Source organism: Anopheles funestus, chromosome 2RL (assembly GCF_943734845.2).
Source record: "Anopheles funestus chromosome 2RL, idAnoFuneDA-416_04, whole genome shotgun sequence".
Taxonomy (NCBI): domain Eukaryota; kingdom Metazoa; phylum Arthropoda; class Insecta; order Diptera; family Culicidae; genus Anopheles; species Anopheles funestus.
In genome coordinates this window covers 12397996-12419655 of record NC_064598.1, presented here as the reverse complement: position 1 = coordinate 12419655, position 21660 = coordinate 12397996, and the positions used below count along the sequence as shown (strand labels likewise).

General features: G+C 44.0%; 1 protein-coding gene across 10 annotated transcripts in view; it reads left to right on the top strand.

Annotated features, from left to right (window-relative positions):
• LOC125762365 (innexin shaking-B) overlaps positions 1-21660 on the top strand; it is a 63036-nt gene that overhangs the window by 10546 nt on the left and 30830 nt on the right. For 9 of the 10 annotated variants that reach the window (XM_049424354.1, XM_049424357.1, XM_049424353.1 and 6 more), the window contains exons 2-5: positions 10572-13521; positions 18098-18263; positions 18548-18681; positions 18770-18959. In XM_049424354.1, coding sequence (XP_049280311.1) covers positions 13274-13521; positions 18098-18263; positions 18548-18681; positions 18770-18959 — 738 coding nt within the window. In that variant the 5' untranslated portion in view covers positions 10572-13273. Of the gene's footprint in view, positions 1-10571; positions 13522-15130; positions 15264-18097; positions 18264-18547; positions 18682-18769; positions 18960-21660 lie in introns of those variants that run through there. The other variant, XM_049424361.1, reaches the window with a different exon arrangement.

Here is a 21660-nt window from a genome sequence, read left to right as displayed (position 1 = left end):
AAAATGTTTCTTGTTTGGTTTTATTTTTTTGTTACACACGTGTGTCTTCTGCTAGCAGACAGTCTGTGAATATTCTTGTTGAACGGTGTGTATGTGAGTCATTTCTGGAAGAAGCTTTGGTCAAGCTTTTTTTTTCGTTCTACCCAACCGGAGAAAAAATTTATTTATCCTTTGTCTGTGTGAAAGTGCCGGAGAAGAAAGCAAACTTCTTGTACAGTAAATCTATGTTTTCCTCCCCCTTTTTTTGTGTGTGGGAAAGTTTTTGGAAGATCCTCACAAAAAGTTTACTCAGCCGAGTCACAGAATTTCTAGTACGATTTCTTTGGTGGTTAAATTCAACCTTTCAAACACATCATCACAATAGGTGATGTGTGTGTGTGTTTAGCTTTTTTGGACATGGTGCTAACCGAAATACACAGCAATTGACACCGTTTACGAACAATTGACTTCTTACGACCTCAGTCCGTTGCTCCAGAAATGCCTTCGAGCGGTTGAGACGCGTTCGCGATGTCAAACAACACCAGCACGACACGTGTCCCATCGGAGTCGCCCGTTTCGGATCTTGTCGCCCACTCCTATTGTCAGTTTTCGATGTCAACCTTAGCCAACCTAGAAACGGAGAAGGGACTTGCATGTCTCGCTGTATGCTTCTTGCCATTCATGAGTTGCCAAACCCGACCCGACTGTGGCATTAGTGGAACACCTTCCACATCGTTGACAAAATGTTGGTGTGGGTAGAGGGGGGAGCGGATGGGGGAGGGACACTGTTTCCCTACAGCTTTCCTTTTTGGCCCGCGGGAAAACATTCTTTAAGCTGAGTGCAGTGTCCCTACGGTGGATGACAGCGTTTAAAAATGAACAATGTTAGGGATTGTGTTTTATACCACTAACCAGGCGCCTCCATTATGTTTCGCCCAGCGGTAGACACACTAAAGGGAGTGTTTTTTTTTAGTCGAGCCATTTTAAAATCTCATTGTTTGTGTCACAAATTTGTCAGAGAACTACAATTTTGTCTATTTCATATTCTGGATATCTAGATATTGAAGTTATAGGTTTTGAGAATGTTTTGCCTTCATTAGCACTTGTTTGGTGACATTCGGAGTTTGATCAATTGGTTTACTACTGAGGTTTCGGTACATCCCTAATTCGGATGCTCAGCATAAGATTAGATTCGGTCCGAACCTCAAGCATGTTGAAGGTTTCGTTAATCCATTTGAACTACACCAACAGTCTATTATTCCGTTCCGTTGACGTTGATGTTGAATGATAAGGACATAAAACGATCGTATCGCAAACGGCAACTATCTTCAGCAGCAGTTGATTATTGTTTCTGCAACAAAAAGACGAACTGTCTGTCAAAGAAGACGAAATTGAGACATTTGAAGAAGACGAATTTGCACAAATCTAACATTCAAAAATCAATCAAAAGCATTTTCCCCTTTGGAGCACACACACACACCAGGTCGAGAGTTTGAAAAAAAACTCTATTCGTCAACAGTCGAATTCATTTGTGTTCTACCTGGAGGAAATGCACGCCCCCCAAATGGTAGAGTTAGACGCAAGCTTTAGTTCCCCTAGTGTCCACGCTGGAACAAAAAAAATGGCTTCCCATTTCCGCTGTTTGGCCGTGCTCGTATCTTTCGAGGTATGCTAAAGGCCAACCTCAATCGTCGAAGCGTAGCGTCGAACAGCTGAAGGACGAGGTCACTCAAATGTTTGGCGAGCGGATTCGTTTTTTTTTTTTCAAAATGCCTTAAATGTTCCTTTCGCTTGGTTTCAGTTTTATTTTCCCTTCACAATCCGCATCGGGTGATTTGTGCAGTGCTTGGGTGCACCCTGTGTTGTTGGTTTTTTTTTTGGTGTGTGTTCAGGGGGGTACTTTTCGATTTCCATTCAGCGAGAACCGCATCGAAAGGACGAAACGTGGCGATTATATAATAACCGTCGTCCGTCGCCATCGTCGTCGGTAAGGTTTTATCCTACCACCGCAACTTCCCTTTGGCACTCGTCGGTGTGCGGCTGCGTTCGAATGAGGCCAGAAAATGAGCGACTCGCTTGTTTCGGAGCTGGGAAACAGCAAACTATCGGGAGTCAGAGATTGCTAGCAATCATGGCGAGTGGCCATGGTTGTGTGGTGGTGGCGCTGATGAAAACCATACAGCTGCAATGGAAATAGGGGTTTCGAAACAGGAAAAACAGAGAAGGCAAACAGTGAAAAGCAGCTAGGAGAGAGCTTAAGTTTGGTAAAGTTGTAGCCCTTAGATAGGATGTTGCTGGTTGCAGGAAAGAAAAGCCCTTCGGTAGGAACGTCTCTTCACACTAAGCGGATCTTTCTTGCCTTACCGGTTTGTGTGAGTGTTTTTTTTTATAAAGCTTCTAGCTTGCGCACCACACAAAGGCCAGATGCTTTCCAGCACGGCCGTCCGTGTGTATTTTGTTGGAAAATCTCACTTCGTGATACCCCGATAACAGCAACACGCCAGAACGGGACAGAACCGTCCAGAGTGTCTCCGATCAGAACGGCAAACGAAATGAGCAATTGCTGTACATCCGAATGCCGGAGAGAATCTGCCGTGAGCGAATGAAATGGGGGGGGAAATTGTACGCAAATGCTGAGAGCAAATTGATGGGAAAATTCGCAGCCCTTGCGGAGTTAGATCTGCAGCGTTTCACTTGGCAGGCTGAAAGGAAGCGGACGAATGCTCCAAATATTGAGCGCCTACACCAAGGATATCGCTGCGATGGCAGGTCGGGAGCGGTTAAGTAACGTTTTGTGCGCTTCCCTGGCCACGATCGGCGATGGTTTTGCTACATGTCAAAAACTGAGTGGAGTTTGGAGAAACGGTGTTGTCCTTTGCCCGCTTGTCAATTAACGGCCCTCCGAGTAACGGTAGACGGTGATGAAATTTGGGAAAATGTCTACATGATTTATTGAATTTATGCTCGCTTTGTAATGGGGACGAATTTTTTCTCAACAAATATATTTTGCAGTTCTGAGCAGGGGGAATTTGCTCTTAATAATCCGTAATTATCTGCTTTATTTAAGATGGTGATAAATACTTTCTTTTACTACCAAACAAATATCACTTCTAGAAGCATTTTTTTAATGACAAAGACCTGCATTACACAGCCATAACCAGTTTGTCCCTGTTTGTATTGCAAATGCTAGTCATCGATAGAGGGATCGAAGTGATCGGTTTGTAGGAAATATAATTGTCAGCAAACGTGTCAGGTCCAGAATGAGGGCTAGTGCCAAACGGGACACAGTCCGCAGGACGGTCCTTAATTCATTGGGAAAAACCATTTACCGGCCAGGTGTGCGCATCGAAGTCATCGTCATCATCGTCGGCGGCGATGTCCTCCTTCTGCAAAGTGGTGTGTCCTAAAATCTAAATCAAATCAAACCACAAAACCGACCCCATAAAACCGGCCACTCGCATCCATTCCTTTCGTTTCGTACGCTACCGTCTCGTTTCTTCCTGTCTCCGTGTATTCCGGCACTGTTCCGACCTGCCTCAAACGCGCGGCCATAGAACCAACACCGGCTATTATGCGCCAGTGCACCAGCAGCAGCAGCAGCATTGCGAGCAAAGACAATTTGAGGCATTTGGAAAATCGAATTGACCCGCACACAAATAACCGTCGCACACAATGGGTCGTTATAGTGTACGAAACAATACACGAACGGGTGGTGGCAGTACGTGACAATGGAAGGTGTTTGCGAATGTTGATTGATTCATTTCAACACCCACAGGATGGGGCGGGGGGGGAAAGACAAATAATGATAAAATATTCCAACCAACAGTATTTGTTGTAAAATTACCAACATTGATGAGGAATAATGAATATAGGAATTTTAATTTTTATAACAGCTTTTAGAAGAAATCTGATAAACTAAGGGAAGATATGGACGTGTGTCTTTAACATTTGTTTCTTCTCAATTATGCTCATTGAATTCCAATCCCGTGACTGTTTTCTATTCTCAACTCACTTGACTTTTAATGCTTGCTCACCGAATAGCCTTCACAGTCGCTTAACAATCGCTTCTGTATCTGCATCGCCGCTGCTTTACAGGTTAAAGCGATGTTGCAAGCGTTGCAGTGCCGCGGTGCAAATTCTATCCTTTTTGTTGCCCTCCCCACCCCGTTTTACCTTTTTTTGTCTGGTCATCAATAACTAAAAAATTCAAAGCATACAAAAAGAAGAGACAGGAAAAAAACACCTAACCGTTACAAAAATAAATATCACCGGCCACGCGGATAGAGCCCCCACCGTCCGAACGAGCAGCTGCAGGCTGCAGTTGCAACTACAGCGGCAGAATGTTGAATTATTCGCAGCAGCAGTTTCGATTTTTGTTTTGCTTTATATCCTGCTTCACGGTCCATCCATGGGTGGGGGAGGGGATTGAGGTGGAGTGGCGAAGGACGAGAACGACCTCGACGTGCCCGGGGTTCGGTTTCTCGCTTAATGCTTCGCTTCGTTCGATTCTTTTAGCGCTCGTTGGTGGACAAAACCGCTTACGCTTCAATCGAAATAAAATGCGGCTAAAATAGTCGATTCGTACGCGACCTGCTGCTGTTCCTTGGGTCAAATTGGTGGTAAGAGTCAGATGGAGCAGGGAAAGGGAAGGTCGTCCTGATGGGCACTGGTTGGCCATGCTGAATCCAACCCCAAAAAAGGGGGGGGGGGGAGGAAATTGCTCCTTTTGTTTTCGCTTTCCCACTCGCACACACTGGCTCACCGTGGAAAATTATCACCTGTCCTACTCACGCTCACGCCCCTTCCCCTTTGATAATGCAGTGGAAGCAGACGGAAAATCTGATTTGGTTCGGTTAAATTTTCGAAAAATTTATAAATTCACAGTTCGAAATTGGGTCGATTCTAGGCATTTCCGTATAAACCCCCATACACACACACCCACACATATACACATCCGTACATTTTGGGCTACACATTCGACAGGGGGACTGTTATTTTTCCGTTTGTTGGGGTTTGTGAATGGTGTTTTGCTGGGTTGTGAGAGATTTATCTCACGCGCTCACTCTCACTTTTCCCCACGTTACGGCAGTGTATATGTGAATTTTTTGGGCAATGTAAATATATGTACCCGTGGGGATGGAGGAAAGGGGTTGGAAAACAGCTTCCTCCAGATGATGATGTTTGACGTGTTTCCTTTAATTTTCACTTGCATAACTATTTGATGGTGTGATGGTTTTGTGCAGTGGTGCGTACCGGAACAAACAAAAGAAGAAAAAGGGTTTTTGCAGCAGCAGCAGCAGCAACAGCAGCAGTGAGCGACCAGTGTGAGGTGGAAAAAGCCTGCCATGTTCCAGCACCAGCACCGTTACGAAACATCGTGCGGAAATGTTTTTGGACACATACAAGGGCACAAACACCACTAGTGTGTGTGGTGCTATAGTGTGGAGCTTTTGTGTTTCATTACCAGATCGGAGAAAGCTCTCGCTTATTATGTTCTCTTCCTCTCACTCTCTCGCTCCTGCTTTTCTTTGATGATGTTTGACAATTTCTTTTCCCTTCTTCGGAGTGACTTTTTACCATGTTATTAAAGCATTATCGAAGATTTCTTGTTTACTTTTCATTTATTTTTTACAAAATTGTTTACTCTCAACCAAAACAAAAAATTAATTAACTGTTTCAAAAACTTCATACCTTCTTTTCTCTGCTCATTCGCTATCTCGCTTCATTTTCCAACCTTCCCCCCCATTCCCTTCTCACCCTCTATCGCTCTACATCTTGTCTTTCTTATCTATATCTCTTTTCCACACTCTGTAACCGTTTCGTGCACTTGCTGTGTGCTGTGTCCTTTCGCAACGGGGCTCGAATTCATGGAAGCAAAACGCTGTCCCTTCGATATCTTGGCCCTTATGTTGTGCGTGTGGAAATTTCTTCCCTCTTTCCCCCTCTCTCTCTCTCTCTTTCTCTTTCTCTCTTCTTCTCCGCCTCCCCACCCACCTACTTGCCCGGCAGGACTACGGCAAAAACGGCTATGCATTTATGTGTATTTTGCTCGGGGTGTTCGATAGCTTCGCCATTCTCGTTGCTCGCTTAGTTTAATCAGCGAAGCCACTTTCGTATGCGTATGTGTATGTGTGTGCGTATAAAGTCGTGCGTATGCACGACGATACGGCGTACGGTTTCTCTTTCATCCTGCGGAACTCGGCACTTGTCGGTGGCACGCAGAAAAGGATTCTTTTCTTTCGTTCTTCTTAGTTTGCTGTCTTTCCTTCTGTATGTCGCTCCGATTTGTATGCAAAAATTCGTTCAATAATTTCCCTTCTACTAACCTTACCCCCGTGTTAGTTTGTCTTTCGCTTGGTGCTTTTGATCCCCCCTCACCCAGCCGGAGTGCTCTTATGAACGAGGGTTACGGTGGGAGGGGGAGGTTTGGTTGAATTATCCACTTCTGTCCTACCAAAAGACCCCCACAAAAACACACAGACACAAACATGTCCACACAATCTCTTGTCGAGATACTTGCATGCTCTAACAAAGACAAACGTTTTTGAAAGCCACTTCTTAGCACTTCTGGGGCATCTTCTGCTCGGTAGATGAACAGCAAGAAAGAAAGGCACAAGAAGGCATGACATGAACGAGCTAAATAAGACTAGCAAAAGAAAAAAAAAGCAAAAAAGGATCCTGATTTGAGGGAACATCGTGGATAACGTTTCCATTTGTCCACTCAAATATGTGCCGCATGTGTCGTCGTCATCTTCGCCATCGTCGTCGTCGTCGTCGCATAGCCTGGATTTATATTTATGCAACCCAGTATACATAAATATTGTTTGTTATAAATAAATTCCCTTCCACTGTTTGTATCCCTGCCATTTTCCATCCGTGGTCCGTTCTTATCTACCATTGCAATGGGTCAAATGAGGCGACGGGAAAAAAAAGAACCGTTCTCCACACCAACCACACACAGCACACATATTTATAAGCACCCAGCACCAAAAAAAAAACACACATATTTCTACGACACGAGAATTTTTCCTCACTGTTCTATCCGTGTGTTATCCTTAGGTCGCGCTGCACGCCATGTTTTATCTGGCTGCAGCCCGTAATTGTAGTTGTTCTCCTTGCGGGGTGGACCACCCCTCGTTGACGAAAAAAAAAACCCCCCGAGCCCGAGATGTTTGACTCAGTAGTTCGATCCTTGGCGTAGGACCTATCCATTCCCGGTTTCCCCGACCGCCCACTCCCTCCCGCCGCCGTCCGCCCTTCCCCATTTTGAGGTGGCCTTTTGCATAATCAGCATAAACCGTCCAGAAACGGAGCTGCAACGGTCGCGTTTCACTCAAATGTTAAACATCGATTACAACGATTGAGGTCAGGGGCATATTCCATGTTTGTTTCGTGTAGCGTGTAGTTGTTCGCATCGTCGAAACATTTGGCTCTTTTTCGGCTTCGGAACAGTCCCATGATTTGCTCCCCTTCCTTTTTGTTGTTCTTTGCTTGTAGTTTTGTTTTATTGTACCGAACTTTGTTTTTTTTTATTGTCCGCTTTTAGCTTGGCTACCCTACACCCTCGATGGCAGTCGGCAAGATGGTAAAGAACAATACGGACGCCATGAAAGCACAAGCACAAGTGCCGCGCTGCAAGGCAAACACTGTCTATTTGTAGTTTTTTGGCCCATTACGGCACTCTTGGTGGATGGATCGGAGTGAAGGGTGGAGGTGGAACAAAGCGGACGAAAGATCAACCCAGTAAAAACAGATCGGTATGGTTTCCTTTAGCAAGTAATTCTATTATAATGAATTTCGTTGTACGCCCCGTTTGTTTTTTGGTGAGTAACGAGCCCTGCCTGACAATGTGCATCTTTCCAAATTTGACGAGAAAAACTTCACAGCAAATCACGGATCCGCTCACTTCCACTATTCAAATGAGCATGAAACACCACCCCAACAAACAAAAAACACACTCGGGTTGAGGTCGAGGCTTATCAGCTCGTTAAAAACGGGTTAGTTACGGTTGGCCGGGGCCATATTCCGTGTATTGATTAACTTGCCACTTGACCAGTGTGATTTATGAAGCAACATTTGTAAAAAGAGGTAATTTAGTTTTACCCGTCTTGCCGGGCCAGATCATAATCCTGCTCCGATAGTCCGACAAAATCCTTTTCTTTTGCTAGTCCAACTGAAAAGGCTAAACTCTGTTCCCTTCGCCTCGCTACCCCATGTTTCCAGCTATTCGGTTTTAAAATTCAAACCCAAAAAACGTCATCAAAACGATTTGCCTCATCCGGCTAAGAGAGGGTGGGAGACACGGACACGAACTCCAAACGGGATTATTATAAAGGCAGTGAAACTTAAGAAGCCGGTAAATATTTTCCCAATCAACGATACGCATCACCACCCCCCAGGGGGGGGGGGGGGGGGTGGGAGAGAGGCAGGGGGATGTTTAAGGTTCCGCTCGGACTGTTCTCTTAGTCATGGCGATGAATCCAAACCTCCCCGCCCGATGATCCGATGATGCTCGATTTGAATGATGAGCTTTAAAGCCACCCCCTTAGGACTTATGCTAGATTGAGCGGCTAGATTTTGGAATCTGCAATTTAAATAGGAACCTATTATGTGTCAACTGTGTCGCAAAGGAAAGCACCACCGACCGACCGTTGCACCAGTTGTACCACGGCATGGCTACGCTTTGCCCACATATTCATGTGCTCGTGATGATTATGTTGGCAACCGGAATGGTAAAAGAATAAATTTATGAACACTGAATTTTATGATAATATGAATTGTTCGTCTTTTATTCTGTTCTGGCTTAGCGTGAAAGTTATACCTTATCCGTACACTAGCGTCGACCGGAATGGATAAAGTTTGCTAAAGCCAAATAGGGAACGAGAAGGAGAGAGAAAGAAAAAGATTCGCAACGAATGAGTGATCTTGTGTTGTTTTATAATTTTTCTCCCGAATCGTCCGGAAAACTGATCCATATTCATTCCCTAACCCAGATGCACTTATTAGCAATTCCAGACATTAAATCAATCTTAAAACAACTGCAATGCAACCGACTGGAGCATTTGGTACGGGAACGAAAATGCAGGTGATGTCTGGCGTATTATCGTTTGGTCTATTGGGTTATGGGAAAATAGTCACCATTTTGTTTGGTTCGTTGAACTAATAAGAACTTTCTTCTGGCTCAAAAGTAGCAGTAGAAACTATGGGTCGGACCAAAAAAAATCTTAGATAGAGTTGTTTGACTGACAAAAAAACGCCCAAAACCCTTACCATCGAGCGTCTGTCAATCAGTAGCAGCAGCAGGAACAGGAAACATCCTACCCAAGGGAGCGATTGCGGAAGTCATGGAAAATCGTAAAAAGAAGCAAATGATTTACAGCAAATGCGGCAGTTTGTCGTTGCCTCGACCGGTTAAATGATATTTATGTAGTCTAGCGACGCGTTTTGCGTGTGCGGGGAAAGTGGTTTCGAGGGGGTTTTGGCGTCCCAGGTCCCGGAAATAGCCTACCGAAACCATGGGCATAGGCCGCTTTTCATCGTACCCGGGAACAGCCAACATCCGCGAGTAGTTGGCGATGATGTGCACGTTCCATTCATAATCGTCACAAGTAAATGTCACGTTCGACTGTTAGCATTAACAGTAACTTTGTACGTGCGTTCGCTGTCAGGATCACAACTTTATTGAACGAGCGCTATCCTTATCATACCAGCCAGTCAGTACCTCTTCGTTGCCTAACGTTTGCCCGTACCTCGTTAAGTGAGAAATAAATGTTGAGTAATCTATTTGACGAGCATTTGACAAAATTTTTCGCAAACACGACAAGGGAACCGACTACAGCGTACCTTTACTTGCCTGCTATAGATGGTGTATGTTTACACCACCAAAGAAAAAAACACACTCTCGCACACACACACAAAACTTTACATGTTTACCCTTGAAGAGGTAGTAACACGATGTGGGGAACAGCAAACCAGAGAGAAGAAAAAAAAGTACATAAAATGACATACTTTCTTTGTCATATCTCTCGTGAGGCCTCCGGAAATTCGTCACATTCGAACCCCTTTTGTAGTATGGAAATTGAAAATAGTTTCTTCTTCTGTGTGTTATACTTTTTTTTTGGAAGGATTTACCAAACATTTACCTTGACGGTTTTTGGAGTAGCAAAACTGTCACCAGTGCCTTTGTAAAACAGATAAAGTGCGTTCGCTTTCTGCGAATAGCTGTGCGCTCGCGACATTTACATAAGCTGTGGGGAAAGGTGGAGTTGACTGATTTAAATGACAGCCCTCGGTTTGTAGTGGATTCCACCTTTGACAAGCAGCACCATTGTCGCTTTAAATTTAGATTACATTTAGAAGGGAACTCCACTTACCACTGGTACCGGTGACTTTCAGCGGACTTTCGACAAAGTGCCCACGTGGGGTCGAGTAACGCTGGGAGCGGGTTAATTCTATCACTTGTGAATCCTTTCCGAGCTACGTACCGGTGACGTGGACCACGTCTAGGTCTAGTTTCGCAAGAGCTCGTTACTTATTTATCCTATCCTTTTTCTCGTTTTTTGTTTTCTCCCTAATCTAATTCCATCTAACAGAACAGGGCCCTGGAATGGAATGAAGCGCTGGACGACTAGTAGTAGCAGCAGCAGCCGACTGTAGCAGTGTTGCCACGCAGATAACCATCAAACAAGCCAGTGACAGAGACAGGATTCAATTAATAGCCCTCGTCGAGAACAAACACAGCGCTCGCTACAGTAAAGGTTGTCATTGTTTGTCACCGAAGAGCAGCAGCATCAGCAGGAATCGCAGGAATGTGTTACAATAAATGTGGTACAAAAACTTAACCTCCCGCACACAGCTCGACAGCAATAGCAGGGTGAACGAGAAGCAATGCAGTAAAGCCTTTGGCGGGATCGGATCACTTACAACGAAGCACGCACAATAAGGTCCCCCGAAGGTGTAAGCGCCAGGTCGAGATATGCGCTGTGACGGTGGCAACGTTCCAGCGCGTGCAGAGGCAACAAACGATGGCTATCACCGCACGGCCGCAGCGGCATTGCATCCATCTGGTTAAGCTGTGCTCGTCCGGGTACGAGCCAAAGTTGAACCCTGTCACGTCAAGCGTACCAGTGGACCAGCGTACGGACACTGGGTGTGATTCGACGACGTCAAGGAAGCAACCGAGCCGTCAATTCATGATCTATCGCCGTACGGTGGTTTAGTGTGAGTGTCCCGAGTGAGTGGTAATTAGTGAGCGAGTAAACGTTAGGACACTGCAAAACTACAGTGAGCGAATGAGTGAGTCAGTGGTGAGCAAGTTAGTGAGCGCATCGGTAACGCTGCGAGTGAACGTACATTCGGAGCCCGGGAAATGGTGACTTCACTGCCGAAAGCAATCGTCGTGCTTCCTTTTATTCGTGGCAAGCCCGTACACCAGTGACAGGTGCATGCAATACAGTAGAGAAGTGTGCGTGTCTGTTTGATCGTGTAGTAAAACAAATCCTTCACAATGGTGTCAGCTTTTTGGCTGCCAGGGAAACATAACGCTGCGCGGTGTCGTACGAACGTGTGGTGGTAACAGAGTGTGTGTTTGTGTGTGTAGCTCGCGTAGCTCTGGACCGAGCGCCACCGAGTGATAAGTGCGTAAACCCCAAAACCTGGGACCCGGAAGGTGCCCCGAATGGTGCCGCAAAAGGTAGAACAAGCGGTAGCAGTGGTTGCCCAGCACACTAATGAGGACGACGATTCCCGCGAGGACGGTTCGAACCGCTTTACATCTGCAACGACGGCCAACGGTGCAAAAGCATGGGGTGACGCTTCGCTGTAACCGTATCGAACTATTGTTATTATTGTTGGTGCGTTAATGTCGTTACGGACATTTTTTGTGTTTTCCGTTGTTTTGCGGTACGTTACGCGAGTAGTAGTACACGACTAGGGGTGTAAGGCACGTGGCGTGTGCGTACGTGCGTGAGTGTGCCTGTGCGAGTGTGTGTGCGTGCGTGTAGTGTGAAGTTTAAGCCCTTCTTCCTTTCATTCCCCACACCCTTCCCCGCCCCCTCAACCCCTTGCCCGCCCCTCCAGCACAGTCACATTGTAAGCGCTTTTGGGGGCAAAAGGGCACCGTGTGTCAATTCTGTGCAGAAAAAGATGAGCTGCTTAGCCGTCGTCACGCAGTTGTGCTGGTAGTGTGTGTGTGGTCCGTTCCATAGTGGAATGGTTTCTCAATCTGCATATCGAAGAAAAAAAACGGCAACAACAAACATGTCAGTGATGGCCTGCTAGCCAATTGCCAAATCCGAAGCCTAACGCCTTGAAGTGACACCTGTGTAACGCTACGTAACGCTGCAGGTCTACTATCTGTCAAGCATCGTACACCAACCATGTGCGGAGTGTAGACGGACGGGACGGACGATACCGCGTGCGGTCGCTGTGTTCTGGTGAAGAAATAGCAAACGATTTGTTTATTTCTATAGCAATATTACATCGTGTTGGCTAATACGCGCGCTGTAACACTAACAGGAGCTGTCGGTATTGGTGAGCACACCAGTGAGCACTCGTCGAGTGTTTCCCATAGTGATCTTAGTGTAGTAGATTGTCGATAATATGCCCGTACGCCCGTTGGTCGCAATCGACCATCACTCCAGATCAGTTGGCGAGTTTAATTAACGTACTAAAAATATATCCACAAAAACCAGAACCAGAGGCAAATCGGTACGGTTCGATACGGTGTGAGTGACCCCAATCGAATCCCCAAACTCCCCACGGTTATTAACTCGAGCACGGGTTGTGGGTCAGCGGACATATTTTGCGAGAAAAACCTCCTCCCCGCCACTCCCGTTCCGATTTATGCAGGTCGTGGCAGGAAAAGCTAACTCACTCAAATATCTTTTCGAAGCGAAACGAACAAAACTGACACGAGAGACGCCTTGGGACGAGCGTAGTTGGGTCCAGTCCAGTGTCGTGGTCGAGTGTGTATGTGTGTGTATTTTCTTCCGTCTTTTTCCGTTCGTTCGTGTTTCTGATTTGATGTTCACCCCAACAAAAAAAAAACTCCCGTTGGCACATTCGCCCCTGAGAGGTAAATAGTGACTTGAACATGAACTACGTTCCGGTGTTAGTGTCCCGGTTGCACATGATGGCAAGATATGGTGTAGACGGTCCGGACCAGCAACTGGAAGTACGCAATTACTGTAGCAACATCGGTAGCAACGGATGTAGTTTTAGCATCGGCCAGCGCGCCGCTAGCAACGTGCAATGATGGCAAGGCTCTGGGTGTACTAGAATTTTGGTCACATAAATGTTCAGTGATTGTGATAATCGTAAGAGTTTTAAATCATTTCGGAGTGCCTCGTTAGTGAGCTCATTACTCGACAGCGGCGGATCGAAAAAGATACACCCGCTGGATCCTAGTATCACGCTTGAGTTCGAATCAACCGATGCTCCTGACCGCGGGAGCATTCATGATTCCTCCAAACTGCTACACATGGGCAGAGCTAGTTCCAGCCGAAGCTCGATTGATTCCAGGAGAGGACTACAACACAAGAGGTTCGTATTTCGTGCGCCCGGCGTACCATCCCGCGACGTGTATGTGTGTGTGTTTGGTTGTGTCCATTAGCATAAGTTCATCCCTTCATCCCTGTGCCACCACCGGTTGCGGTTGTGGATTAAAAATCAATTTAAAAGAAGAAAAAACCCCGTCCATTCCCAAGTAACACAACCTAATCATCAATGGCAGCGACTGGGATAAACTAACTGCAGGCGAGAAGGTTTTCTTCGCATAACTCATCGTCCAAGGAAGTGTTCGACCATTTCGCTCACGACGTACCACGGGATTTTGTGATGTTTCTGCCAAACTCCACGCCCGCCCTTTTCCTCCCGGGAAAGTGTTTTCGGGGGAAATGACTCTTCTCGCATTAATACCCTCCAACCAACGTTCTCAGCTGTTACTGTTATCGTAATTACAGTTGCCAATGGACTTACCTGGTGTACGCTTAATGACCAGACGACCATAGGAGACGAGACTAACGTTAGCGTTGGTTGATTGATTATGATGTTTCTCCATCCTTCGGATTCGGTCATCTTCGTAAGCCGTGGCGAGAAGCGAGACCCTGCCACAAGAAGCGGCGGTTCAGCAGCAAAGGCTCAAACTCGTGCTCCTTAACTTTAATATCTTTAGCAGCTTCCATCCGGTGTCCAAAGGACTTCCGAGTGCTGGCGTACACTTTTCCACTCTTTCGCTTTACACTTGTGTCTCTGTGTGTTTGTGTGCGTGTGCAAGCGGAAAAGCTTTAATTCATCTTCATTAACACCTCTTTGTGAGAGTTATCGCATCGTTCTTCTACGCCGCTAGGCGTCCGATTTGTTTGCCGTAAATGTAACGCGAATCAGCGAACCACCGGAGGGCACCAGAGTGTTGGACACGAGTGGCAACAAGTTAAGGCAGCGCACGGTGGCTAATACTTAATTTGCTCTGCTGATTATGATTTCATACATTTTCTTTACATCGCCGTATCCCCCAGTTTCCCCAGCAGGGAAAGTTTTAATGTGCCACCCTCCTCAGAGGAAGTCATTTTGCTTAGGAATGATGTAATTATGAGTGATTTTAACCTTTGTGGTGATGAATCACTCATCATCGCACAACATCTAATAAGGTGTGGTGGGGTCTTTTATTTTTATTTGTTTTCGGTGAAGTACACAGAAAGAAGAGTATGAATAATTATTTTTGAGTCTTGAGGAAAATGTTGCAGAAACAGGAACAAGATTGCTATAAGGAAACAAGAAGTTTCATCATTCTTCTTGAGAACACATCATGAAATGAGAGTGAGAACACCTCTTTCTTATGTTACTTTACCATCGTGTTGCGGAATGTTTCAATACCGTTTAACTTAACTCTTCAGCTTAAACTGTATCTTTCGCTCCCTCTTTCTCTTGTGTATCTGTGTGAATAGGATACCCAAACCCGATATAAAGCTACATTCGTAGATTAGAATCATATGAATTTTACCAAAAAAAAAATCGCTAGATCGTACACGGAACCAATGATCATACATGAACTAAACTGTTGTGTTTTTGCGAAGTTGAAAAACTTATACTAACCAACAAATAGATGCCAAAGTAATTAACATATTACAACTAATCGTATATTCTTCTTCAGGAAAAGCACAAACCGAATCTAGCATGCGTATTTTGACAAACACTGGTCCCCAAAACTACTACACAGATTCACACAAAGTGCTAACAAAACTTACGGCCTTTTAAGATACAGTTAGGTTTATCCAGCAACAGGGGTGAGTCGTTACTCTTTACTTAGCAGACCAGTTTTGTTTTGTCATTTGTTTTTTTTTCCTTTTTCTCATCTTCTTTTTCCATTCCAATTTCTATTGTTATCCATTTTTAGCCTTTTCTTTATCTTCTATATAATACTTCTATAGTATATTGATACTGCCGTTTTCTTACTTGATACTACCGATTAATTATGATACTCACCTTTCGTAGAAGTGCGGCCAAAGCGCGTCCTCGCTATGATTTGTTTTTCATAGTTTTGGTTGTTTTCTTTTTCCACATTTTACCTTTTTCTCTTATACTTTTATCTCATTCTCACCTTTTTCTTACCTTTGCTCTATTTTTACGGTATAGTTTTGAAGAACCTTTTTAAATCTTTTTTCCATAAAATTTAATTTTACTTGCCAAAAGTGGTGCACTTTTCTCATTCGTAGAAAAAGCTGCCCAGTAGGCTTTCAGTTTGCATGCGTATATTTCGTACCAGTTTTGTTTGTTCATCTTTAAATATTTTCCATCTATTTTCATAGTAATTTGATATCTCAAAATCAAATCTGTAGGTTATTGAATTTGTGTAATGGTTTTCCTTATATTTTTTTTAATTTATACTTATACATAAATATTGATAAATCGTGTTGGTTTTTTTCAATCTCTTCTCGATTTGATTTTCATCTTTTATAAACCAATTTGTTGAAAGCAACCATATTCCACTCATGATTTCATGGACCACCATTTTGTTATCTACAAAACTACCAATACAGCTCCGAAGCTTTGTTAGTAAGAGAATAGTTTAGCGATCCTTTTGTACTTCCCTATTTTTAACTACTTCAATTGTAATATTCGTATGTTTGATTCATTTATCATATTTTTGCCCATCATTCTGCTGTAGACAATTTTATTCTTCCCCCCCTTTCTCCCCATAACCCTGCCCCCCTTCTCGCTTTTGAACAGTAATTCAAATCAGTTACAAAACTATACAATAAGGGTTAAAATCACACCCCGGTTTCATACTGTGACAAATTACGAACGAAGACGACCGGCCATTAGTATATATAGAAAAACAGATTTGCTTATATGCAACGCTTCTCACATTATTAGACTTGGAGGTGAAGTTTTTTTTCAGATAAATTGAACTACATAAGGAGCAAGTGTTAAGAAAAGTGAATAATATATTTTATTGTTTTACAAGTATCACTTATATTGATAAGCAGTGAGCTAAGATCTTGTATTCATGATGCTCTTCACAGTAAATATGATTATAATTATTTCTGTTACCTTTCAGTTTCACATTGTAGCAAGCCAATATTGTACAAATTTAGTTCCTCAGGGCCCTTAAAACGTATCTGTTGTGTTGTGAAGATTTGTAAATTTGTATGGATTAATTGTACATTTAGCGTTGGGTAACAGGAGCCACACTTTAGACACTTTCGCTCCTCCAATTTTGTTGAGCAGATATAAATTATGCAGGTGCTTAATGAAAATTTATTATACTGGTACATCGATTGGTAATCCACAAACACAACAGCGTACAAACACGTACCACACGTACATACAGCTGTCGTAGACAACAAATGAGTGTATCAGCAGTGTGATATTTGATGAGACGCGATTGGCGGATAGTAGGGCCTAAAAATCGGCACGGACACGGAACAAGGAAAACTCGAAATTCTACTCTGCTCGGAATGCACGCCACATTTGCCTCGCTGTTGGGAAGCCGGTGAAAAATAAATATACAACTCACCGGTTCGAGCACGGGACCGATAACGATCTTCCCTCCTCAAAGCAAAAAAAATCGAGTACCACAGCTCGAGGCAACCATTTTAAATAAACCGACTACTCAACCTACCTCCTACCCCCAGAAAACCCTCAAAACTAAAACTAAACAAATAACGCTAAAGAAAAACGATACACGATCCCGTCACGATCGCCACCAAAAAAACGCGGATTAGTCATCCGATCAGCATTTTGACGGCACATAAAGTTTTCCGCATTGTTCCATTGTTGCGCAATACGTTTTTTTTTATTTAATTACAGCTTCTAGTTTTCGCTGCCTCCAACCACCATTCACCACTTACCTCTATTACCTTGTTCAACCTGGTTCGATAGATTGATGCACATTTTACCTTCAACGCTTCTGTAATAACAAAAATTAAAAACGAAACCCGATCAAACCCCATGCCAAAGAAATTTTTTAACAGCAGCTACACAGCAAACACGTACACGTACAAACTAGCTAATTTAACATCTAACTTAAAAGGGAGTTTCCTTTACAGAGTGCGAGATAACATGACTAGCTTACTGTACAATACTTTCACAAGCTAGCAAATTGATTGCGATTTGTTTTACACTTGAAATTAAACTAAATCTGAATCTGTAAAGCGTAAAGCCTTCGAAACTCCCTTTCCACTACACGTAACGTAATGTATCAAACAAGCGCATACGCTTTCTACACGCCACATCATCAAACCAGAATATTCTGGTAAACACTGTTCTTACTGTTTGTCAGCAACCAAAAATTTCAAACCACGCCACTCTACAAACACTACAACAAACGCTATATTTCTCGCACATTCAATTTTCCGTAGCTTTTTTGAGTAGCGCGATATAGCAAATGATCGAACTAAAGCTTCCTTACTCGATCGATCCCATATTATCTACAGGCCAGAAGATATACAAATCTTCCTCGGTCGAAAAAAAAAATAAACGATGAAAGTGGGATCTCGTCCTAAAGAGCATACAAAAAGAAACCCCTGGCTAAATAGCAACATTAATCAGATACCGATTTTCTCTTTTCTCTCTCTCTCTTTCTCTTTCTTCTTGTTTGATCGTTCCCGATCGGTAGATCATTTTCAAAGAAAGTCAAAACAAATCTAGCTGAAGGAGTGCCATCCTATTTTAGAAAGAACCAGGGGGGGCCAACTCAGAGAGCCCCCATAAATTCACCTTCTAGTAGTAATATGGAGTTTTTAAGAGGCGTTTATGCATTTATGCAAGTGAGTAGGTCATCGGTAAGTATCATGGATTCGCGGATGTAATGCATAACTCTTTAGTTTTAGTTTCATTTACCAAACTGCAAACTGATCCCCTAGTGAAGGTAATTTAAACCAGTCGACATAAAAGGTGAAGGAAAGATGTATTTTCTGAGCTTTGGTTTTTCCTGAGGAATTTGTTCTTATTGAGCAATTTCTGACGTAACCAATTATGTCGATATAATTTCCCTACTAATGTAATAAATTTCCCAATACCTTGAAACACCAACTAACGTCACATTTCGGTTCCACATCCCAACCAGGTAAACCATGTAAAGACAGATTCTTCAATTTTTCGACTACACACCAATGCAACGGTTATCCTCTTGGTAACGTTTTCGATCGCAGTTACAACAAGACAGTACGTCGGAAACCCAATAGACTGTGTACACACGCGGTAAGTACGGTCATCAGCAAGCCAAACGGTAGCTTCGGTAGCGTATAATAAGCAAACTCGTTTCCTTCACACTTCCAAACCCATGCAGAGATATTCCAGAGGACGTCTTGAACACCTATTGCTGGATACACTCAACCTACACTGTGGTGGATGCATTTATGAAAAAGCAAGGCCAGGAAGTACCGTTTCCTGGGGTCGACAATTCACAACGAAGCGGGGCGCTAACGATAAGACACACTAAATACTACCAATGGGTAGCATTTACGCTGTTTTTTCAGGTAAGTTTTGTACTTTCGGTGTGCTGGTTTTTGCATCACAAAACAACAAAAAAAAAACAGCACCGCCAGCACCCTGGCCAATCACCCCTCATCACCGTATGTTTCTGGTGTCCGTTTTTCCAAACTGTTCTTTTTGGTTTTTCTTTCCTTCACATCGCTCGTTTTGACTGTTGTTTTTTTTCTGTTGGTGTTGTACCTTCCCACAAACCGTGTGCTTTCGATAGTTTGAGTGTGAGTTTCACCATTCACTACCGCAAAGTCGTCCGCAAGACTCTTTCTCTTTCTCTCTACGTCTCTTTATCTCAATGTCAAATGCACTGCCAACACGTGTGTATCAAGCCGATGAGTGTTAATTGTTGTGCTGAAGCATTTCTGAGTGTTTGTCGTGTTTTAATTGCAACGTTTTTTACCCTCTTCCTCTCCTTTCCCTCACCTCTCCTGACTCCAATTCCAATGGTCAATTTTACCATCCATGACCACCCACCCCGATCCCGGTGGAGTCGGGCTGGGTAACACAGAGACCCGCGTCACATCACTTCCTTCCCTCCATGCGTTACTCCAAGTACCTCAGAAAATGGTAACGTTCGGAAAAGCTCACCGCACATGGTGTGTGTGTGTGTTTTTTGTGATCTTGTTTTTCGTATCTTCTTTGTTGTTTTCTACCCAACCTTTTATCCGGTTTTGTGTCGTCCTTTTTGAGTTCCAATTCCGATCCCGATTGTTCTGAGATGTCAACTGCAATGCGACCAGTTTTCAGGCCAACTATCACCGAGTAGCTTCTCAAGGATGTGCTCATCCTCGAGGACAGTGTGTTTTTACACACAGACACACAGATATACACAAGTACAGCTATAGACGAACACACCCCACTCACAGTAAAGCGTGGAACGGAAGGAAGGGTGGAACCGGAATAAGGGTGGCGGGCCGGGGCTGAAAGTACTCGGAGCGACGAGTCATCTTGAGGCGAAGGATTACTAGACATTCAGTGATTGTCTTTCGTTCGAACCAGGATGACTCTTGTAGTTTCCACTTGAACGCTGATCGTTGGACAAGGACAATCGTCAAATGCGCTTCCGGTCGCTAGTTATTGTTCCTTGTACCAACGTTTGACTCGTTAAGTGACGCTCGAGATATTTCTGCGAACCGTCCACATTTCCGACCGAGCTATGTATCGTTTTAAACTTCTGAAAGGGAAGAATGACAGCACTGTTTTTCCAATTGTGTTTATCCAGCTTTTCCAACACTTAGCGACATGAAAGCGTTAGTAAACAGTTTCGTGCTAAGCGTATAATAATTATAGAAATATTTAGACTCTTTCAAACAGAAAAGCGTTTACATGTTTTCATCATTATACCGATGGTGCGTGTTTGTTAATTTGTGATCCGCTCGCTAATGATATCCGCTTTTGATCCGGAACGCAGATTTACCATCTAATCTTGCAATCATAAACACTTGTCACACGAAACAATTAAATACACGCAACCTGGATGTGGAATCGAATAAAACAAAAGTAAAAACCATCACGAAAAACAACAGCAGCAACCCTCCCATCGCACTGAAACTGAAAGAGAAAAGCCAAATTAAAATTTACCGCAACCGCAGCAGTACGTTTGCCCATGGTCACGTGACGAATTCGTTTTGTAAGTCACGATTGTGCTAATTTGATCGTTCCGTTGACAAAATCAGTGGGGCACTTTTTTATTACCGCTTCATTAAGCAGCACCGTCACCGGCACGCAAACCGTACAAGTGCACGCTTGCAGTAGCGCCATTTGGCGCCATTGCCTTTATCCTTCGGTGGGGTGGGGAAATGCCACCACCCCAGCCAGCTGCTTTTTGGGCAGGCCGTTGAAAAATTCATCATCCCGCAGCACAAATGCGAGCTTGCACGGTTGCGTACCCGCGTAATTCGGTTGCGTACGTATTGACGTATCGCCCATACGCTATAACGCTCCGCCATGCTTTGTATACGTCTGTCGAAAGGTATGGGGAAACCGAAGAATCTACCCTTCTCCTTGGTTTGTAATAAAGAACGGGAATGGATGGAAGGCGGAAGCATTCCTTTAAAGCCATATCACACCCCAAAAACGTACGTACAGCAGCACGCGCGTTTTGGTGCTGCTACGGTTCGCTGATGGCAGATGGCCCCACGGCCATCAGAATCTACATAAGCGTAAAGACCGTGTGACGTAATCATTTTCCGATAGCGTTCCCTCCATCTGCACCGAGGGAGAAGGGAGCAAATGCTGATTTTTGGTGTTCATTTTAAAGCAATCAGCATCCATTTATAACGTCATCATCATCATCGTACGATACAATACACGCATGGTGTATGCACAACGTGGAAGTGATTCCTCTGTTTTTGTAGCAGCAGATCCGCAACGGGTTTTGTTGGATTGCTTTCACCGATGCCAAAGGAAAGATACCGTGCAGCTTCCCGTGTTCGTATACAACCTTATACACACACGTCGCACACGACCCCAGGGTAAACAACGCATTTCGGTATATATTTTTTCTTCTTCGCTTCTTTTGCGTATGCATGTACGTGTGCCGTACGTTAAACTCTTTCGAATTTGGTGGAAAAAGTAAAACGAGTAGAAAAAAAACTGAAATAACGCTGGTCAACCAGTTTGACAGATGGTAACACGGTGCGCCCTCTGCTGTCAAAGCGGCGAAGCTGTATTTTAAAAATCTGAACTTAA